This window comes from Lepus europaeus, chromosome 7, assembly GCF_033115175.1.
Source record: "Lepus europaeus isolate LE1 chromosome 7, mLepTim1.pri, whole genome shotgun sequence".
Taxonomy (NCBI): Eukaryota; Metazoa; Chordata; class Mammalia; order Lagomorpha; family Leporidae; genus Lepus; species Lepus europaeus.
In genome coordinates, this window is record NC_084833.1 from 64,314,157 (window position 1) to 64,335,075 (window position 20,919).

The window sequence follows — 20,919 nt, forward strand, 5'->3', positions numbered from 1 at the left end:
GGATTAGCCTAGTGAGCTGCGGTGCCGGCCACAACAGTTCTTGCTGCTGAAGAGACAGCTACAGTGGAGCTGCTCCCAGGGAGCCAGACTGGCAGAACACACGCTCACAAGGGGCTGGCATCTCTGGGACACGAGGCGTGGCTCACCTGTGCGGTCGACGTCCTTCCTCATAGGCAGTACAGTGTAGTCCGGCTGCTCATCTGATGTGTCAGACATCCACGGCTTGGGCTGTGGCACAGATGGGAGCTCTTTCCTGGGACTTGCCCTGCCTCCAGCCCAGTCCCCTGACCCTTGGCGGAGCTGAACCTGCTGTAGGTACGGGATCCGGAAAATCCTGTTTTGGTCCAGGCTTAACTTCTTCAGTCTTCAATTAAGGAAAGCGAATACAGAATCACAGCAGTAATGATACTTCAGGGATATTTACCAAGCAACTTTAGGGAAGGAACACAGAATCAGGCTTGTGTGGGCTTGTGCCAGTGACTGGCCTTGTGTGCCCCAATATCCCTGGCTCTAAAATGGAGATAACATTTACCAATCTCTCAAGGTTTTCGTGAAGATTAAATGAGATGATATATAAATGGCACGTGATAGTACACTCAGTAAACAGTGGCTGAATCCAGAGTCAATTTTTAAGGATCTAAAGCTTAATCATTTGCCAGCATTTTTTCTTCCCTTTTTTCCTTCAACTGAATTAGAAGTCAGCAAACTTCCCTTTCAGATTTGTTTTTCCCTGTCCCCTCCCTCAGGCCAGGGGTACTGTCTGGGGTGACAGCTCCCCGTTTGCCAGTTCTCACCAGTCACACGATCAGAAATGTCCTTCCTGATGCCCCACTTCTTTGATCAGCTGAAGCTCAGAGTGGGGAGATGACTTAGCCCTGGCTACACAGTGGTATCCAAGCGGCAGAGCTGGGAGTTAAACCCCAGGCCCTTGGGCTTCCACTGCAGCACTCAGGGAGGGCCAGCAGAGAGGTGTTTGTGGCATTACCTCCTGAGCCCAGCCAGGCTGGTGAAGCAACTGGGGGTGGAGAGTTTGTTGTCATCCAGCATCAGGGTCTCCAGCGCTGGGAACCTCAGCAGGTACCTCTTTCTTGTCAGCGATGTCATGGATGCTTCCCTGTAAGTGCAAAAATTTGGGGTAATGAGCAAAGCAAGAGATAAGTTCCACCATCTCTGCGAAGAAATGGAAGGCAAGTCATCAGTCGGGAGAAGTTCCCACCAGCTGGGGAATTCTCAAGTGCCCATCAGAGGTCCCTGTGGGGTGGACAGTAAGTGCAGTCCTTCCCCCACAGACTCCTGTCCCAAACCCCACTTGCACACACAGTCACCTGTAAGGACAAAGGTCATGCACATCCCAGAGACAGGGCAGGGCAGGCCAGGGGGAGGGCACTAGGAATGGTCCTGGCAAACGGTGAGTGGGGCAGGGCTGTGCCTGGGGGAGCACTGCATGGTTTGAGCTCAGGGAAGACTCCCAGGTATGCTATGTGACCCTGAGCACTGGTGGCCAGCCGACAATGCAGGCCACAGCTTTGCCACTGCATGCAGTGTGGTGGGCTGGGCTGAGTAACTGTCTGGCTGCATGGCGGGGGGGTCTCCTCTCAAGTGCACATGCCAGTGAGAAGCTGAGAAGTCTCTTCTTCAGCTCAAACTGAGCACATTCAGAAACACCTGAGAGTGAGAGCTAACTGGCCTGAATAATGCAGATGCATGGGAAGGGGTAGCATTTCAGCTGCTACCCTTAATGTGACCTCAATTGTGTCTCCAGGTGGATGAGGCCTAGGTGATTCTATTTAAATGTAAAAGGCAGGCGACTCAAGCTCAAGGCAACTTGCCTGAAGTCTCATCATGGGAAAGTGGCAAGGCTCAAAGCAGAAGCTCAGTCTGCCTGCCTTTAGAGTCAAGTCTTTTCCACCTCTGCGTCTCATCTTCCAGCTCCGTGAGGACTACCGGGTGGGAAGACGGCAGCCGCTGTCTAAGCTAGAGCAAACTTAACAAAGGTAGGCAGCGAGTTCAGGGCTTGACTGGAACAGCAGACCTGAGGTCAGGAGTAATCACAGGTAAACTTAGAGAGGGTACATGATGATCCACTTGGTTCATCGCACTCACAAATTTCTTTAACACACTAGGTACTAAGAATACAGGGAGGCTGGCGCCGCGGCTCAATAGGCTAATCCTCCGCCTGCAGTGCCGGCACACTGGGTTCTAGTCCCGGTCAGGGCACCGGATTCTGTCCCAGTTGCTCCTCTTCCAGGCCAGCTCTCTGCTATGGCCCGGGAGTGCAGAGGAGGATGGCCCAAGTGCTTGGGCCCTGCACCCCATGGGAGACCAGGAGAAGCACCTGGCTCCTGGCGCTGGATCAGCGTGGTGCACCGGCCGCAGCGGCCATTGGAGGGTAAACCAATGGCAAAAAGGAAGACCTTTCTCTCTGTCTCTCTCTCTCACTATCCACTCTGCCTGTCAAAAAAAAAAAAAAAAGAATACAGGGAGAAAAATGCCACATCCCTCCCCTCAAGGAGCTTACAATCCTTGTGGCACAGGTGCACACACCACACACAGTGGGGCAAGCCTGAGGGAGGCAATACGTGAGTCCAACAGCAAGAGAGGAGAAAGAACTTGCTGTGCTCCCAACTACCATGAAAGAGGGGGAGAAAAAAAGCATCTCCTTGGGGCTGGATGCGTCACATAATGAGAAGCTCTGGGCAGCCACATCTCCCGCCGTGGGGCCTGGAGACACACACAGAGCCCACCTGTGAAGAAAGGTGTGGAGAGCCACAGAGAGAAGCAGATGAGAAAGCAGAGACACAGCTTCCAGGCTGCTCCACAGTGCTCAGGACCTACATTCAGCATGTCCCTGAGGCACGGCTCTGAGATTCCTCAATGTGCTCACAGTAAATCTGCCCCTCTCCAGCCCATTTGCTTACTGTAACATGGACAGACTTCTGTAGATTATAACCAAGATGGTTAAGACTAAACAGACAGAATAGATTAGGCTTAAGAGCAAGTCGTGGCAGCAGTGTGCGAATAGGCTTCAATGTCAAAGCCCAGAGACACCCAATGGAGAAGGAAGTGGTGAGTTCATGGGATCTCAAGGTTACAGGTGACTTCTTCCCCCTTCCTGGAAAGATCAACTTTCACACACTGAATTTTTCTCTCTCTCTCTCTCTTATACACACACACGATGGCAGAATGATCTTGCATCCATTGGTTCACTCCCCAAATGCCTGCAACCATGGGGGATGGGGCAGGCTGAAGCCAAGAACATAATCCAAGTCTCCCAGCATTGTGGCAGGAACCCAGTGACCTGAACCATCACCACTGCCTAGAGTTTGCATTAGCAGGAAGCTGGAGTCAGGAGCTGGAACCAAGATGGGCACTCTGATGTGGTACAGGGGCATCTTAACCACTAGGCTAAATGCCTGCTTCCACACACTGAATTATAATCATCTTTGCCTGAGAGCAGTTACAGAATGCTCTGCAGTAGCTCTGTTGATTTATAATTAATTGGCCTATCTTTATTTTTTTTTTAGTCTAGTATGAAACAGTTAAGAAATAAGCCTTCAAAAAATTCTTCTGAAGCTCCAGAATGGAGAAGCCAGTTCTGTTTCATCTCTTGTGAGAAATTATGCTGCTTTGCCTTTTTAAAGCTTTACCCTGGGGCCAGCACTGTGGCATTGCGGGCAAAGCTGCAACCTGCGGTGCCGGCATCCCATATGGATACTGGTTCAAGTCCCAGCTGATCCACTTCTGATCCAGATCCCTGCCAATGCATCTGGGAAAGTAGCAGAGGATACCCCAAGTACTTGGGTTCCTGCACCTAGGTTGGAGACCTAGATTTGGACAGGTCCATCTCCAGCCATTGCAGCCATTTGGGGAGTGAAGATCGATTTCTCTGTCTCTCTCCTCCCACCCTCTCTAATTCTGCTTTTAAATAAATAAATAATTTTTTTTTTTAGAAAAAAGCCCCACCCTAATCACAACCTGGGCAAGTTTCATTTCGATCTCTAAAACAGATGTCTTTTTTTTTTTTAAGAGGTGAGTTTCTTTTTTTTAAATTTTTTTTTTATTAATTTTTTTTTTTTTTTTTTTGGACAGGCAGAGTGGATAGTAAGAGAGAGACAGAGAGAAAGGTCTTCCTTTTTGCCGTTGGTTCACCCTCCAATGGCTGTTGCGGCCGGCGCATTGTGCTGATCCGAAGCCAGGAGCCAGGCGCTTCTCCTGGTCTCCCATGCGGGTGCAGGGCCCAAGGACTTGGGCCATCCTCCACTGCCTTCCCGGGCCATAGCAGAGAGCTGGCCTGGAAGAGGGGCAACCGGAATAGAATCCGGCGCCCCAACCGGGTCTAGAACCCGGTGTGCCGGCGCCGCAAGGCGGAGGATTAGCCTGTTAAGCCACGGCGCCGGCTAAAACAGATGTCTTAAAGTGGGAGGCAGACATCAGATGGGAGAGAACAGATGCCAGGCTTCAGAGCTTCAGAGCAAAGCATCGGGCTCTCCTACGGGACCCACCCTGGTGGCAGAATCCAAGGCTTCCAGCTGTTCAAAGTGTTATCCCCTCACTTGGCAAGAGGAATTAAAACCACTTGAACTCTGACAGATTTAACTTCATTAATTTAGACGCTTAATGGTACACCACGGGGTTGGATTCAGCAGTGGGAGTTCGTGTGCCATTTTACAAGCAGCACAGGAACAGGGATCAGGAGCTCTGAGCTCTGGCTTCTGTTGCTGTTGCTTTGCTGGCTGTGTGACTTCTGGTTGCTAGGGAGCATCTCTGGGACCAAATCTTCTATCTATTTAGTAAAAGAGGATTTTTTTTTTTTTTACTTCACAGTGTAAGACTTTGGATGAGGCTAGAAATATTGACTTAAGATGGGTGTTTTGTCTGGCAGTTAGGACACGCTGTGAGATGCCCGCATTCTACATCAGAGTGCCTGGGTCTGGGTCCTGGCTCTGCTCCTAATTCCGGCTTCCTGCAGGTACACACTCTGGGAGGCAGCAGGTGGTGACTCAAGTGGCTGGGTCCCTGCCACTCACATGGGAGACCAAGAAGGAATTTTAAACTTGATGGATCACATTGCCTTTCATCTCCTCTGAGATTGCCACCACAATATCCAGGCCTCCGATGTGGCAGGGACCCACGGACTTGAGCCATCACTTGCTGCATCTCAGAGTGTGCATTAGCAAGAAGCTGGAGTCAGGAGCAGACCCAGGACCTCAAACCTAGGTGCTCTGAAAGGGGATGCAGCACCCCAAGTGGCATCATAACTGCTGTGCCAAACACCTGCTCCTCTAGACTTTTGAATGGATCTTTTTTCTTTATGTATTGAATTCATCATTCTTGTTTTCAATGAAGGCCTTTTTACAGGAATAAAGGCAAGTCTCTAGCACCCTGTAATTCCATTTCCTTATGTATAAAGCAGAGAATAAATGTACTCCTCCTCCCACATCAGAGAATCCATTGAAATCTTTGTGCTTTGGAAGCTGCAGGGCTCCAGACAAGTATCACCTTCATGGTTTTCTTAGTACCTATCTGCCTACACTCAATAAGCTCTGTGAGCTGCTCTCTGGCAACCTCTTAAATGCTGATGCTCTCTAGTTGTCTACCCTCAACTCACTGTTTTCCTTACTCTTTAGACTCTTTCTTGGTGGTCTGATCCTTTCCCAAGTATTCTAGTTTTTTCTCTGCCTCAATTCTATCTTCTGAACTTTAAGCCCTGAACCTATAATAAAATAGACACAGTAAGCTACTGGCAAAATACCCACATTTCTTTACTGACCAACAAAGTGAGAGCTCTTCTAGGAGGAAGTGCCAATTGAAGCCCCAGGAACTTTTCTTCCTAGTGTACTCCTGAGGTGACCGCAGAGATTACTGCCATCACTCAAGATTAGAAAGGTGGAAGAACAATGACTTTTGTGACATCCCTGCCTAGCATCGCTTGTTTGTTTGGCTTGCATGGAAGACAGATCTTGAAAAATGACTAGATTATTGTAAGCTTAATTATTTGGTGACTCCCATTTCACCAGCTGTTCCAGGTGCGGAACCTTTTTACTATAGAAAATCAACACAGCCCCTGGCACCATGGATATAGCTAAGGACTTCACAAATTTTTTTTTTTTTATCAGTTATGCACTTTTACCTGACAAGGACAACAGTATACCTCAGTCCTCTTCCCTCAGGGTTAGCTCTGCTCTTGAGCCCTCGAATAATCTGTTAAATAAGATCTTGTTCTCACAGACCATCATGCTCATTGGACCTGGTGAGCAGGAAAAGTTGCTAACACCCCAGATGCTACTGTGAGATACTTGTGTGCAATAAGATGGAGATAAAGCCCACACAAATTCAGGGTACTGCCATCTTAGTTAATTTTCTTGCTGTCCTGCTATCTGGAGCACACAAGGAAACCTCTAACACAAGACAAACTCCTGCACCTTGCATTATCTGTAACTCCATCTTTCAAATAAATCTTTTTTAAAAAGACCTCGTTGCTTTGTGGGCATTAAAGTTTGAATGTAAAGATTATTTGCAGGGGCCAGTGTATGGCATAGCAGGTTGAGTCTCTTCCTGTGACACCAGCGTTCCATATGGGCACCGGTTCCACTTCTGATCCCTGCTAACAGGCCCAGGAAAGCAGTAGAAGATGGCCCAAGTGCTTGGGCCTCTGCACACACATGGGAGACCTGGAAGAAGCTCGTGGTCCTGGCTTCAGCCTGATGCAGCCCCAGCCATTGCAGCCATTTGGGGAGTGAATCAGCAGATGGAAGATCTTTCTGTCTCTCCTCTCGATAACTGCCTTTCAAGTAAATAAAAAATAAATCTTTAAGAAAGAAAAACATTATTTGACTGTCCAACAGGGTGTCACGGTGTTTAAAGTGATCAACTAAGGTTACAAATACTTTGAGGTGGCCAAATGTAAACTAAAAGCCTTACAGAGGTACAATGTTGTATAAAAATAAAAACAGAAACCCTTCCAGAGTGAATGCTTAGCGCATCAGTTAAACAAACAGGACCAGGGAGATGCTGGCTGAGGGTAAAGGAGCATTAAATTATTGACAGCAGATTTCTAAGCACCCACTGGCCCCCTGACCATTAAGCAAAAGTAACTAACTGTAGACACTAGAGTCAGCCCCCTATTGATTTGACAAACCACAGATTAAAAACTACTGGAAAATCAAGTCAGACAGACAGAGGTGTCTCTCATCTGCTGGTCAATCCCCTACATGCCTACAGCAGGAGCCAGAACTCCATCCAGGTCTTCCACGTGGGTGGCAGTTACCCAAGTATTTGAGCCATTACTGCTGCCTCCCAGGGTGCACATTAGCAGGAAGCTGGAATCAGAAGCGGAGCCAGGACTACAACCCAGCTACTCCCAGTGTTGGGTGTTGGAGGTGGGTATTCTTTTTTTTTTTTTTTTTTAATTTTTTTTTTTTTGACAGTCAGAGAGTGGATAGTGAGAGAGAGAGACAGAGAGGAAGGTCTTCCTTTTTGCCATTGGTTCACCCTCCAATGGCCGCCGCGGCCGGCGTGCTGCAGCCGGCACACTGCGCTGATCCGATGGCAGGAGCCAGGTGCTTATCGTGGTCTCCCATGGGGTGCAGAGCCCAAGCACTTGGGCCATCCTCCACTGCACTCCCGGGCCACAGCAGAGAGCTGGCCTGGAAGAGGGGCAACCGGGACAGAATCCGGCGCCCCAACCGGGACTACAACCCGGTGTGCCGGCGCCGCAAGGCGGAGGATTAGCCTAGTGAGCTGCAGCGCCAGCCTGGAGGTGGGTATTCTAAGTGATGTCTTAACCACCACACCAAATACTCTCCTCCCTTTTTCCTTTTTAGAGGACAGTAAAAATGTCCTCAGTGTATGAGGAAATATTCTTTTGTTTAGGTGAGGCATGTTGTGGTTGTTAATGTCATTTGGAATTTAAACATGGAGAAGAGGAAGAGATTAGATGTCGGGGCTCTCAGGGTTGGATCACTGCCTATTTACTCTCGGCCTTCATACCTTCCCTGTATGCTATGTCCTGGAGGGTCTGGAGTCACTTCCTGAACTACACTTCCCAGAATGCCTTTCCAGCTGGCATCCAACTATCAAGGAAGGGATGAGTAAGAGCTGATAGCCAGAGGAGGGAGAAAAACAGCTCTCTTGTCTGGTGTTAGAATTTCTGGTGGCAGCAACAGCAGCAGTGGTGTAGCAGCAATGGCAGTATTGACAGGAGACAGGTCATTGTTGGGACATAGGTACATGGGAGTTTATTTTACTAGTGACTCTATTCTTACAGGTGTTTGAAATTCTCCATAATTAAATATCAACTATTCTCTCTCTCCATTGAGAATAAATAAATGAAGCCCATCTATTTGCAATACATCCAGGGGTTTTTGTATTCTTTATCTGGTTAATACAGCCTAGAAATGCAGTCTATACCAAGGGAAACAAAGGCATTTGCATGTTAGAGCAAGTGAGAGATAGAGAGTGAGCCACAGAGCTGCACTCATGACCAAGAAACAGTGCTAACACACAGAACCCTGATAACATCCTGGGTACTTGCACCCAGTTAAATGAATCTGCCAGATCCACCTTAGGACTCTTCAGACACATAAGCCAATACATTCTCTTTTGTTTAAGCTAGTTGAAACTGGATTTGTTTCATTTGCAAACAAAAGAACCCTAACTAATGAAATCCTGAATAATCACTACTTTTATCACAGTCCCCTTTAGCGACTAAGCCAAGCCTCCATTTTCACCAGAGAGCTCCATTATATTTGCCATGATTGCAATGAATATTATCACCATGACTTTCAACATCACCATCTCCAAGTTGGTTAACATTTACTGAATACCTACTGTGTGCAAAGTACTGGGTCATCATCTCAGTGCTCCAGATCAAAGATAAGTAAGACAGAGCCCCTGCCCTCACTGAACTCACAATATACTTGGGGGGGGGGGGAGGCTGGTGCTGTGGCACAGCGGATTAATGCCCTGGCCTGAAGTGCCAGCATCCCATATGGGCACTGGTTCTAGTCCCGGCTGCTCCTCTTCCGATCCAGCTCTCTGCTGTGGCCTGGGAAAGCAGTAGAAGATAGCCCAAGTCCTCGGGCCCCTGCACCCATGTGGGAGATCCAGAAGAAGCTCCTGGCTCCTGGCTTTGGATCTGCACAGCTCCGGCCATTGCGGCCATCTGGGGAGTGAACCAGCGGATGGAGGACCTCTCTATCTCTACCTCTCTAACTCTGTCTTTCAAGTAAATAAAATAAATCTTTAAAAAAAAAAAACAATATACTTGGGATGGTTATATACACCATCCACCTACCTACTATTATAAAGGTACATATATATTTATGAGGCACATGTCACAGCGGAACAAGCTAAGTACTAAACTTACTGGGAAAACATTACATTAACTGAGGCTTAGAGAAAGCAGGAAAGGGCATGGGCTAAGGTAGTCAGAGAAAGCTTCTGGTAGGGAAAGGAGCAGAACCAGAGCTAGGCCTTGGTCTACGTACAGAATCTAAATAGGAAGAGAATGTAGCGGTCATGACTGTGGTCTCTGAAGTCAGACAGACTTGGTTCTAACTCTGGCTCTGCCATTGACAAACTTTGTAACTCTGGGGAAGTTCTTTAACCTGTTTGTGCCTCAATTTCCTCATAATCAAAATGGGGATAGCAAGAGGACACCTACCACTTAGAGCTGTTTTGAGGATGACATGAGTTCACAGTGGTAAAGTGTGGAGGGCTGGGTCTGGTATGCAGTAAGCCCTAATTTGGATGGCTGTGATGAGAGATGTACATCCTGGCCAGGAGGAAGGGCCTCAGAAAGGCACTGAGGGGGAAGGTACGAAGCTCACTCACCAGCCTGGAAACAGACTTACTGAGCTGGAACCGAAGGCTCGTGGAAGGGAATTGTCTGGCAAGAGCAACATCTACAATTTACAAGTGACCAGTCAGCAGCAGCGAAAGTGGATGGCCAAACACCAGGGTCTCTCTCAATGGCACCCAGTGAAGGGGGGCACCTGCTCCAGGCCTCTCCCCAGAGCTTCAGTGCATGGCCTTCTCCGAGCACTCAGCCCATTTTTATGGCACTTCCAAGCTGCTTTGCGCTATTTTTTTTCTTGCATACTTATAATCAGGAAAGGCTCCCAAGGCAACACCCAGGACAGATTCCACGAGGTAGAACTTACTGCTCTGCGACGGCCAAATTGGGTGGCAGGGAGGTGAGGCCGTTGCCTGTGAGGAGCAGGACCCGGAGGCGAGGCAGAATCCCCAGATCACTGATGGCCTCTGCAGTCAGGCTGTTGAAGGAAAGGTCCAAGAACTGCCAGGCAAAGACAGAAGGGCAACAGAAGCATCACACGTGACAATGGTGCTCACTCACAACGGGGGAACTAGCTATTTTACCCCTAAACTCCCAGAGCGCCTTAGTCCCCACCCAGCCAGAGGGTGACAGATATGCCAGTTATCCTGATCTGACCAGTAAATACTGCATACATGTACTGAAATGTCACACTGGGTCCCATCAATATATATGATTACTATGTGTCAATTAAAAACAAAGGTACACTGGGAAAAAAAAAAAAAAACCTCTGGGATTAACATTCAAGGCCTACGAGAGTCAGTTCCCAACCTATCTTCTAGCCTTCACCGCCACCGCAAACCTTCGTTTATCCCGCGGTGCTGGCCAAACTGACTCCTCTCCGGTCCTTGCACCATCCCACCTACAGATCTTTGCGTTGCTTTTCACTCGAAGAGGAATGCCTTTCTTACATGTACCTGAATCCACAGCCTTATAAAACCTTTCCTAATTCCCCAATCAGATGGAATCTCTTCCTCCCCCGACTTTGAATGCTTAATCTAAACAGGTATCAGGGTACTTATCAAAGTCTGCAGGTATCTGACAGCAGAACACATGTTTGAAGAACAGGGGTACTGCTACTCAGATATGGTTAGCACACTGCTGGCACACAGTAGGCCCCCCCACACACACACACACAGTGAAGCCTACTGAACGGGGTCAGTCCCAGCAAGTTACTCAGAGTATAGGAGCGAGGTCTTCCGTCAGCCTCACCAGCATTATAGAGACAGGTATAAACACCCTGTAGGTCACTGCCAGTGAAGGAGTGGGCTCGCTCTAACTCTGTCGTGAAAATGAATTGATGGGCTTTGCAAACCTGGGCTAAAGTTCTGGATGTGTGATTTTCCTTATCTATAAAGTGGAAATAAGTGACTCTTTTAGCCTGAACTCTGGTACATAGTAACTGCTTACTTAATGTTGGCTGCCACCACCATCCTCCTCCTCCTCCTCCTCCTCCTCATGATGTCTTCATTAATCAACCCCATGTTGAAGATTTATTTTGTACCAGTCCCTGCCCTTGGGAGCGCCCAGCCTTCTTGGGAACCTAGGTACATATATGAGGGGAATTTTAAAGTTTGTGGGAAATGAATTAAAAGTTCATCTGATGCAAAGAAATTTTAAATTCATGCATAGCTTTTTCATAATATTGATTTTCCATAAACTGTTTAAAGACCCCTTGTAGATATAACTTAAGTGGCAATGAGGCTGGGACAGATATTTGAACACAGACCAGTGGGGGCATAAAGAAAGGGATGACAAGGTCAACCAGGGATCAGGACATGCTTCATAGAGCAGGTGACACTGAATCTGTCCTCAGAGATGAATAGATATTTCCCAAATTTTAAAGAACAAAAACACAGGGGTCAGCGCTATGGTATAGTAGGTTAAGTCTCCATTTGCGATGTTGGCATCCTATATGGGTGCTGGTTTGAATGCTGGCTGCCCCATTTCTGATCCAGTTCCCCGCTAACGTCCTGGGAAAGCAGTGGAAAATGGCCCAAGTGCTTGGGACTCTGTACCCATGTAGGAGACCTGGAAGAAGTTCCTGGCTTCTGGCTTCTGGCTTCAGATTGGTGCAGCTCTGGCAATTATGGTCATTTGAGGAGTAAACCAGTGGATGGAAGACCTCTCTCTCTCTTTCTCTATCTGTAACTGCCTCTCAAATTAATGAAGAAATCTTAAAAAAAAAAAAAAAGAGGACAAAAAAGACACTCAGGTTAGCAAGTGGAAGCTATTGAAGCCAGGAGGTAAAAGACAGCCTTGCTTGATCTGAGAACTGCAAATGGTTGGGCTATGACTGAAGCCTATGGCATAGGAGGCGGCTTGGCGCCAGCTATCAAAAGAGTGCTGAGTTCACGCCATCAGCAGCAAATGCCAAGGTCTGAGGGTTCACACAAGTGGCTGATATGAAGAGAAGAGGAAGGCTTGGAAAGGTAGCTCAGATAAGCGTAGGTAATGCGAGGGAAATGTTTCTCCCTCATACCCATATCTGAATGGTCATTAAGACCTATGGATTCTATCTGCTTCTTTAGCATCTCTCTCATACTTGTTCCCTCCAATCCAGTCTCTCTTCAGCAGCCAGGTGGTTTTTCTAAACTACAGTTCTGACCCTACCACTCCTCAGCTACAACCCTTCAGTGGATCCCTTACTACCCATAAGAGAAGATTTTAACTCCTTAACATGGTTCCAAGGTGCTCCATGGTCTCTCCAAGCTGCCTCCTCTCCAGGCCCATACATCCAACACTTCATTGTGTCTCACTCTCCACCCCTTCTGTGCTGTTGCCTCAGTGTTTGAGCTCAGGAGTTGACAATCTGTGGTCTGTGCACCAAATCCAGCCTGCTGCCTATGGTGCACGGCCCTGAGCCAAGAATGATTTTTACGCTTTGAAATGGTTGAAGAAAATTCAGAGTAATTGTGTGTTCTATGTGGGAATTGCATGAAATTCAAATTTCAGCATTATAAATAAAGTTATATTGGAATGTAAAATTTGTTTATGTCTTTTCTATGCTGCTTTCATTATACAATAGCAGAGCTGACTGGTTATGACCATATGGACCACAAAGTTGAAATAGTTATTGTCAGCCTCTTAGAGAAAGCACTGTTCTAGTTGTTTTTGCTATTTTGTTAGACCTAAATTTTCTCTCCATAGGATTAATAGTCTTTGAATCATGGGCCACAGAAGTTCAGAACTGTCTCCCAACTTCACAGAAGAGGAAAACCAAATTCCAGAGGGGAAAGCTATTTGACCAAAGGGGCATGGCAAAGCACCGGCAGAACCAAGACTCTCTGGACTGCCAGGGCAGGGCTCCAGCTGGACCTTCGTCAGATCAGTGAGCAGAGAATCAAATCATGGCAATGTTTAGTTTTCCTAAATTGACTCCTGAAGAATTCTTCTCTGGGCTTTTCCCAGAGGCAGCCTTTCTGGCAAACAAGGGCAGAAGATGCCGAACCTGGCTCCTGGACCTGCTGAGTCACATCAAGTTTTATTACACATCAAATATTCATTTCTGTGAGCTGCAAATTCAGGATATTTGACAGGTTTATCCTTTTTCTTAGGGCACCCTTGCAAATCATAGAGCGATAAAAACAAATGATTCCACAGGAGATTTCCTCTTCTCATTTATATTCTGCCTCGTAACTTTGGACTGCTCTTATGTAAATAAATTCACTTGGCCTGGGTTTGTTGGATAAATAATCGTTATCAGATGCAATCCAATTTAAAGTAAGGTCTCCAAAAAGTCAATCAAGATCAACTATGGGATCCTACAACTCTTAGAGGTGGGATCATAGCCTGTGGTCACAACCCCTCCCCATGGCCCGGTGGCAGCTGAACTAGGGATCTGAAATGGTACCAGAGAGGAAGACAAGTTGCCAGGTGCAATGTACAACACACGGCAGCAGAGTACTCTTTGGAAAAGTTAAAGAACAAACAGAGGGAAGTGCTTACGAACCTCTTAAGCCCAGAGGCAAGGAGGGTGCATCTAGCACCTGTTTCTCACTGTCTACTAATATATACCACAAAATGGTCTTTTTTTTTTTAACATAGTAGAAAATTGCATGAGTTGTTGTAAATTGACTTGACTTTCAATTACATTGGCTTTGATTCCTGGACAAGTGTGAGGACCACTACTGTTCCAAACCACAGACCACTGTTACCCATAGCATGACCTGAAACCAAGGAGAGAAGGTGCCACTACACTCAGGACAGTATGCTTTGGGGATGCAAGAACAGACAATCTATCTGAGGAAGGTGGCCATTCCAAGTGGTTAAAACTTCTCAAAACTTTGGCACCCGAAGGCCATCAACTCTTTGAAACATTCACTCCTGTGGAAGGTCTCGGTCTTCCTGACAAGATCAGGTTAAGTGAGGTTTTTGTGGAGAATGGCTGACTGTATATTTACAAATTAAATAATTTTAAGTTCCTAACTCTTTGGGGTCACCCCCAAGGCTCATGACATGCAGACATTTTGCTGAAGTTTGAATCAGAAACACTTGTTACTACCAGGCCAGTGTGTAGGGAAGAGGCTATCATTTAGTGAATGACCATGAACTTGGCCACCTGCCCAGCCCCATACCTGGTCCCACCACTGTTCTTTACTTTCAAAGTGTGCAGTGACTCCCAGGTAGTGATAAGAGCTTTGTCCTTTTGTGAAAAGTGGCCCTCACGTTTTCATGGAAGTTAAAGAGGTCATTCACTTGAAGTATTAGGACATATAGGGAAAATGCATAACTATAAGAAATTCAATTTAGGACAAAGTCAGGAATGCAAATAAAATTTTCTGTTCTACCCCAGCCCACGAGGCTCAATCCAGCTTCCTCTAACCAAGATAATATTTGGAATCAATTCATAATGTCTCTGCTAGTTCAGCTGGTCTAGTCTGCACCTGGCTCTTAACCTCTTATGCTCTGCAGCCCCTACTGCATCCAGCTTGGCCCTCAAAATCCCCTTCCTCTAATACCCTGTTTATACTCACTTCTCTGCATGGACTCCCTTGGACAGGACCTCTGATCTTTATTTTCTGGGCTCATACCCCAGAGCCATGAGTATCATCTATTTGTTGCCACTGCTACCATTACTACTCTCACCATTACCATCACCACCTCGATCCCTTTCCTTATCCCTACTGTCGCCACCATAACCACTGCCCTCTTCAGAGGTCAGTCATGAAGCAAGCACCCAGCTGTTAAGTCCCAGAGAGCCCCCACCCAGCAATTATAATCAGTAGAGAACCTGCACTCATTCTTTAGAGGTGAACAGGGGGGCACCAAAAACTCCCTACCTCCAACTTACTTCCAATAACCTGAAGTCTCCATATTTCACATAGACTGTTTTGATGCCATTAAAGGCAAGCTCCAGTTCCTTTAAAGCTGGAAAGGCATTAAATACTTCTATATAGGGAAGAGAAAGAGAGAATCAGCAGAAAGATATCGGTAACAACCATTTACTGCATTTTCACTGGGTTAGACCAGATGCTGTTAAGGTGCTTTACAATGTAGCCTCCAAAATCCCTAAAAGAGTCTGAAAAGTAGGGATTACTCTCACTTCCATTCTACAGCTAAGGAAGTTGATGGTCAGCCAGGCCAAGGGATTTGTTAGGAATGGAACTGCTAGTAAGCAGAAGAGCCAAGAATTGAATCTAAGTCTACCCAACTGCAAAGCCCGTTTAAAAACTATCTTTATGGCCGGTGCCTTGGCTTAACAGGCTAATCCTCCGCCTTGCGGCGCCGGCACACCGGGTTCTAGTCCCAGTTGGGGCGCTGGATTCTATCCCAGTTGCCCCTCTTCCAGGCCAGCTCTCTGCTATGGCCCGGGAAGGCAGTGGAGGATGGCCCAAGTGCTTGGGCCCTGCACCCGCATGGGAGACCAGGAGAAGCACCTGGCTGCTGGCTTCGGATCAGTGAGATGCGCCGGCCGCAACGGCCATTGGAGGGTGAACCAACGGCAAAAGGAAGACCTTTCTCTCTGTCTCTCTCTCTCACTATCCACTCTGCCTGTCAAATAAAAAAAATAAAATAAAAGATAAAAACTATCTTTAGGGATGGCATGGTGGTATAGTGGGGAAAGCTGCCATCTGCAGTGCTGGCATCCCATATGGGTGCATGTTTGAGTCCTGGCTGCTCCACTTCCAGCCCAGTTCCCTACTAATGCACCTGGGAAAGCAGTAGAAGGTGGCCCAAGTCCTTGGGACCCTGCACCCATGTGGGAAACCTGGAAGAGGCTCCTGGATCCTGGCTTCAGACTGGCCCAACCCTGGCCTTTGCAGCCATTTGGGGAGTGAACCAGCAGATGGTAGATCTCTCTTTAAAAAATTTTTAAAAACTTATATTTATAAAAATTTAATCATACCCAACAAAAATTATCAAGCACCATAGAAAAATAAAAGTTCCCTTTAATCCCAAAATCCAGAGATAATTATTACAAGTTTAATCATAGAATGCTCTGGGCTTTTTCTCATGTGTATACCGAAATACACACCTTTTTTTCAAAAACAGAATCATGCTACACACATTGTACTCCACTTGCTCTTCCCTTAATGGAGTGACTTAAAAGTTATTCTGTTAAAACATACAGATCTCCTAATTGTGTTCTATAATATAGATGTTCCCTAGTTCATTTAACCTGGCCCCTATTAACGGCCTCAGGCTATGTAGATAAAAGGTAAGAAAGCTTCGCCTTTGGCATGAGAAATGAAACTTGGGCTAACTTTCTAGCTCTGTTCTCTGGTACCCTGAAACAAAGAGCAGAGTAAGTGTGCTCCCAGTCAATATTGCTTGTGGTACAAATGACCCCAGATTGGTCAACAAACACCTGACAGGGCTGCTTCTCTGCACACAGTGACTCCTGCAACTGGACATGTCCTTTCCAGGAACTCCAGGAGCTATCCCTATGGAGTGGCACAAGGGATACTGGCTTCTGTGGGGAATGAGGTCTCTAGGCCAGCAAGGGGTTCTTGCATCCAATCAACAAACATCTCATTGTCTCCCCACTGAGGTGACACCTGGGGGAACACAGAGGGTAGCTCATGAAGGGCCATGTGGACTGCTGCCTGGACAGCTGGGAGGACTCCACTGAAGAGGAACTCTTGATGCTGTGCCACTCCTGGCACACTGTGTGGGACTATCCAGTGCCTTCTGAGTGAACCTGCTGTGAAGTAGGGCCACTGATGATCTGGGAGTGTGAATGTTCAGCAGAGTCCAACAGAAAGCCTGCTTGGTGTGTATTTCTGTATTTGAGGATGCTACCAATGAACATCCTTGCACAAGTGTGTTTCTACAGAACAAAATCCTGGAAGAAGAACTACCAGATTAAAGGCTATCCTAAATTTTAGGAAACATTGCCAATCACCTCCAAGATGTCACACCACTGTATTATACTCCCACCAGTTGAACACAAGAGAATCTATTTCCATACCAATGCTGGCTATCATCAGTCCTTTCAGCTTTGGCAACACCAGACAGGCAGAAAATAGTGTCTTGATGCTGTTTTAATTATTTGTGAGGTTGAATGTCTCTTCAGATGCCAGCTGGCTTTCATAGTTCAAGCCTTGGCCCCTGACAGACCACACTGCCCCCTCAAGCACACTTCTTTAAAAACACTTCCTTAAAAACACCCTCAAACTCAATGCAATAAAACTGAACCCATCCTATTCCCCCAGCCCACCCACAACCTGCCTCTCTCCCAGTGCACTCTGTCTCAGTGACAATGTCCTAGATTCCTTCCTCTCCCCTCATCCCCACCAGGCACCAAGTCCTATGATATGCACCTCTTCAGGCCCTCCCTCCCTTCCTCCTTCCTCCTTTCCTGTCACTCTCTCTCGATCCCCTCACCTCTCTTGTCACAGCCCGGAGTTAAGGTCTCATCTCCCCTCCCCTGGAAAACAGAAATAATCTCCCAGGTTTCCTGGCCTGGATCTTCTTCTTCTTCTTCTTCTCTTATACTCTACCCTCCTCACAGCTGCCAGTGAGCTTTTCTATTTAAAAGCCTTCCAAGGCTCTCTGCAGGTTTAGGTCCAGGTCACTCGAATTCCTTGATGACTTAGACCCCACCAACACCTCTAGTCTCAACTCTCTCCCACGTGCATCCTTTGCAAACACACAAAAACACAATGGCACTGCCACTCTGCACCTACTCCAGTGGCCTCAAACTTCTGAGTCACTCCTACTCCTTCTGTGGCCTCAGCTTAGGTGTTCCTCTCCTGAGAACTTCCTCCCGACCCTCTGGCCTGCGGTGAAGCCCTAACTTGCTTGCCTAGCATCTCCTGATTCCCCCTAGCACCGTTGTTACCGCTTTGTCTGAGCCCAACTCCCCCACCAAACTCTGAGTGGATGAGAGTAGGAACTACACACTCATTTCTAAAACCCTGGCAATTCAAACAGTCCTGACACCCAGCAGGGGTCGCTGTGGATCTGCCACAAAAACTGCAGCAGCTTTCTGCTCCTGCAGGAGCACTTCAGGCTTAAAAACAGTTTATGCAGATCTTGCTCCCTGCAAGGGAGGGAACCATCCCCATTACAGACAGAGAAGTAGCAGCTCAGAGGAATGCTCCAAGCAGGTAAGGCAAGCGCTAGGCTGACATGGAGATCTACCCTCTCCGGCGTCCAGCCTCTTGCATTCCATAAAAGATGTGTGGCCAGTCATGGATGGATGAACGGAGAAATCCTAACAAAATGAGTGGCTGTGCCAGCCACAGGCGGAAGACAGTTTTCAAGAAGCAAATGCTTACCTAGAGGCAGCGTGTTTTCTGAGGCATTGATATAAATCACAGAATGAAAATTCTTGAAGTCCTTTTCCTTAGCCTGTGAGGCGGCATTTGAAAAAACACAAGATTAGTTCCCTGCCTGGAAGCTTTGCTGAAGCTCCAGTGAACAGCACAGATCCACGTGGGGCCCCGGTTTGTTTGAGGGGCCTGTGGGTGGGTGGGTGGGCGAGTAAGTGAAGGAATAAGAGTGCCTAAGGCAGGGGCAGAGCTTTTGTCCACCAGATTGTAATCCTCAAAAGTAGCACTGACAGAGACCCCTGACACCTTCGGCTTTGTCTCGCCAACATCTCTGGGGACTGGTGGGCTGGCCCAGAATGCAGAGCTTCTCAGCCTCAAGATCAAGACTTGTCCCCAAGAAACTCAGTTCGGAGAATGCTGAGTGCTAAATGAAGTGAGCCGCAACCCTGTTGGAAGCTGTCTGCTCTACCACTCATCTGGCAATTCTGTGGTTCAGAACTCCTACTCCATGGGACTGGTTTAGAAAAGCAATCTCTCTTACTATAAAATATTCTACATATATGTTAGCTAGTGGTAGGCTCTAATTCTGGCTCTGAGCTGCCTATAAGTCAAGGCAAAGAAAGAAACATGACTCATGACAAGAATGTCTCTGAGTTAAGGGCACACCAGTTTCTTGGGAGAATGGGTACCACTCTTGGCATTGAAACCTGACAGAAATGACTCTTGAAGGTTTTTGTGATGGGAACTTGGTGGCACAAAATGAATTATGTTCCAACAGATTCAAAACCAGTTTCATAAGGTGATTTCCTTTTATTCATCTCAAATGAGAAGATGGAAACACCAACTTTATGGCAAAAGTTTGTGACTGAATTTTGTTTCTACCCAGTGGGTCCTTGTTTGGCCCCCTGCCCCAACCCCCATCCCCAGGCCCCAGCCAGGTGACCAGAATTCCAGTTCCCAGGGACTTAGGAGGTGCCCCACAGGTCTGGCTCCCCCACCGCAGTCTGCCGCCGGTTGGTCTCACCTGGTTGAGCTTCAGGCCGCTCACATTAACGCTGAACAGGTCTGATGGCTTCCTCACACAGTGATGCTTCAGCTGGAACACAGTGCAGGGGTCAGCTCTCAAGGCCCACCAAAGTTTCATCAGTGAAGCTATTTTTATTCAGTTCCCTCACACGGGTGGTCTCGTACCCTTGACATCACGTTTGCTTGTTCATTCATTTATCACTCAGCCATTCACTCACCATATACTCACTGAGCACTACTGCACCATATACTGTGCTAAACACATTAAAACACTCTCTTCTAATCCTAGCTAAACTCTTTGATGTAAGTAGGATTATCTCCCTTGTCGTAATGAGAAAAACAAGGTTAAGAAAGGTAAAGTGCCTTGCCTAAGGTCACACAGCTAGTAATGGACAGATCTACAATCTGAATCCAAATCTATAATCACTAAGCTCTAGGCTCTTTTGACCTCCATATGTCACCTCATATAACTAAAGAGTTAGAAGCAAATCTCAGCTTTGCAGCTTCTAGCTACATTTAATCAAACATTGTTCCTTTTCTGTTAATCATTTATTTATAGTTCCTATTATATTTAGGTACTGAACTAGACTTTGAAAAGACAACAGAGAGAAAGTACAAACACTACATGCTTTCAGAGAGCTTACAATCTCATGGAAAGTCAAGTATTTATAAACATGATAAATATTTCAAAGGAGAAATTCAAAATTTGGAGACAATGACAGGAGGTCCAAACATTAATCTGGAAATGAGGATATAATACTTCAGTGGAAACCTAAGCGCTGAATAGAGTTGAGCTCCGGAGAGTGGACAGAGGGACCGGGAAGACTACCAAGGCAGGAAAAAGGCAAGGTGCTCTTGAGAGGATGGAAAGCAAGGTAAGAAGAGACAGGCAGGCGTTAGATCTCATAGGTCCACGCTGGCTCTGCAACAGAATAAGGATTTTATACTACAATCAACAGAAAGCTGTCAGGGGCTTTCTTGGTAGGGGCTGATAATATTTTTAATGAAAATCTCTATGTCTGACATATATAGAATGGAGATGTTGTTAATTACCTTCCCAATAACCACTTTTCTACTTTCTTCTGTTAAAGAACACCAATGTTATTGACATTTCTCTGAGTAGATATGTTCTCAAGCCCCAGTTCCAAGGGATAAGTCTTGATTTGTCTAAGCCAAATGTAGAGGTTGTGTTCCCTTACCCAATGACTGGGCATCTGATATAGTTTGGCCAATGAGACACTGGCTGCTGGGGAGTATGGGTGCCCAGTTTGTGGAAGCTTTTCTGACTTTTAAAAATAGACATAAGCCGTGACAATCCCTTCTCTATGAGTGTTGTCC

At 46.8% G+C, this 20,919-nt stretch overlaps 1 protein-coding gene across 4 annotated transcripts in view; it reads right to left on the reverse strand.

Annotated features, from left to right (window-relative positions):
- Nucleotides 1-20,919, reverse strand: part of XRRA1 (X-ray radiation resistance associated 1) — a 94,575-nt gene that overhangs the window by 39,738 nt on the left and 33,918 nt on the right. For all 4 annotated transcript variants that reach the window (XM_062198260.1, XM_062198258.1, XM_062198257.1 and 1 more), the window contains 6 exons: nucleotides 19,580-19,651; nucleotides 18,562-18,634; nucleotides 15,129-15,226; nucleotides 10,164-10,297; nucleotides 986-1,114; nucleotides 147-364 (listed from right to left, as the gene is read on the reverse strand). In XM_062198260.1, coding sequence (XP_062054244.1) covers nucleotides 147-364; nucleotides 986-1,104 — 337 coding nt within the window. In that variant the 5' untranslated portion in view covers nucleotides 1,105-1,114; nucleotides 10,164-10,297; nucleotides 15,129-15,226; nucleotides 18,562-18,634; nucleotides 19,580-19,651. The remainder of the gene's footprint in view (nucleotides 1-146; nucleotides 365-985; nucleotides 1,115-10,163; nucleotides 10,298-15,128; nucleotides 15,227-18,561; nucleotides 18,635-19,579; nucleotides 19,652-20,919) is intronic.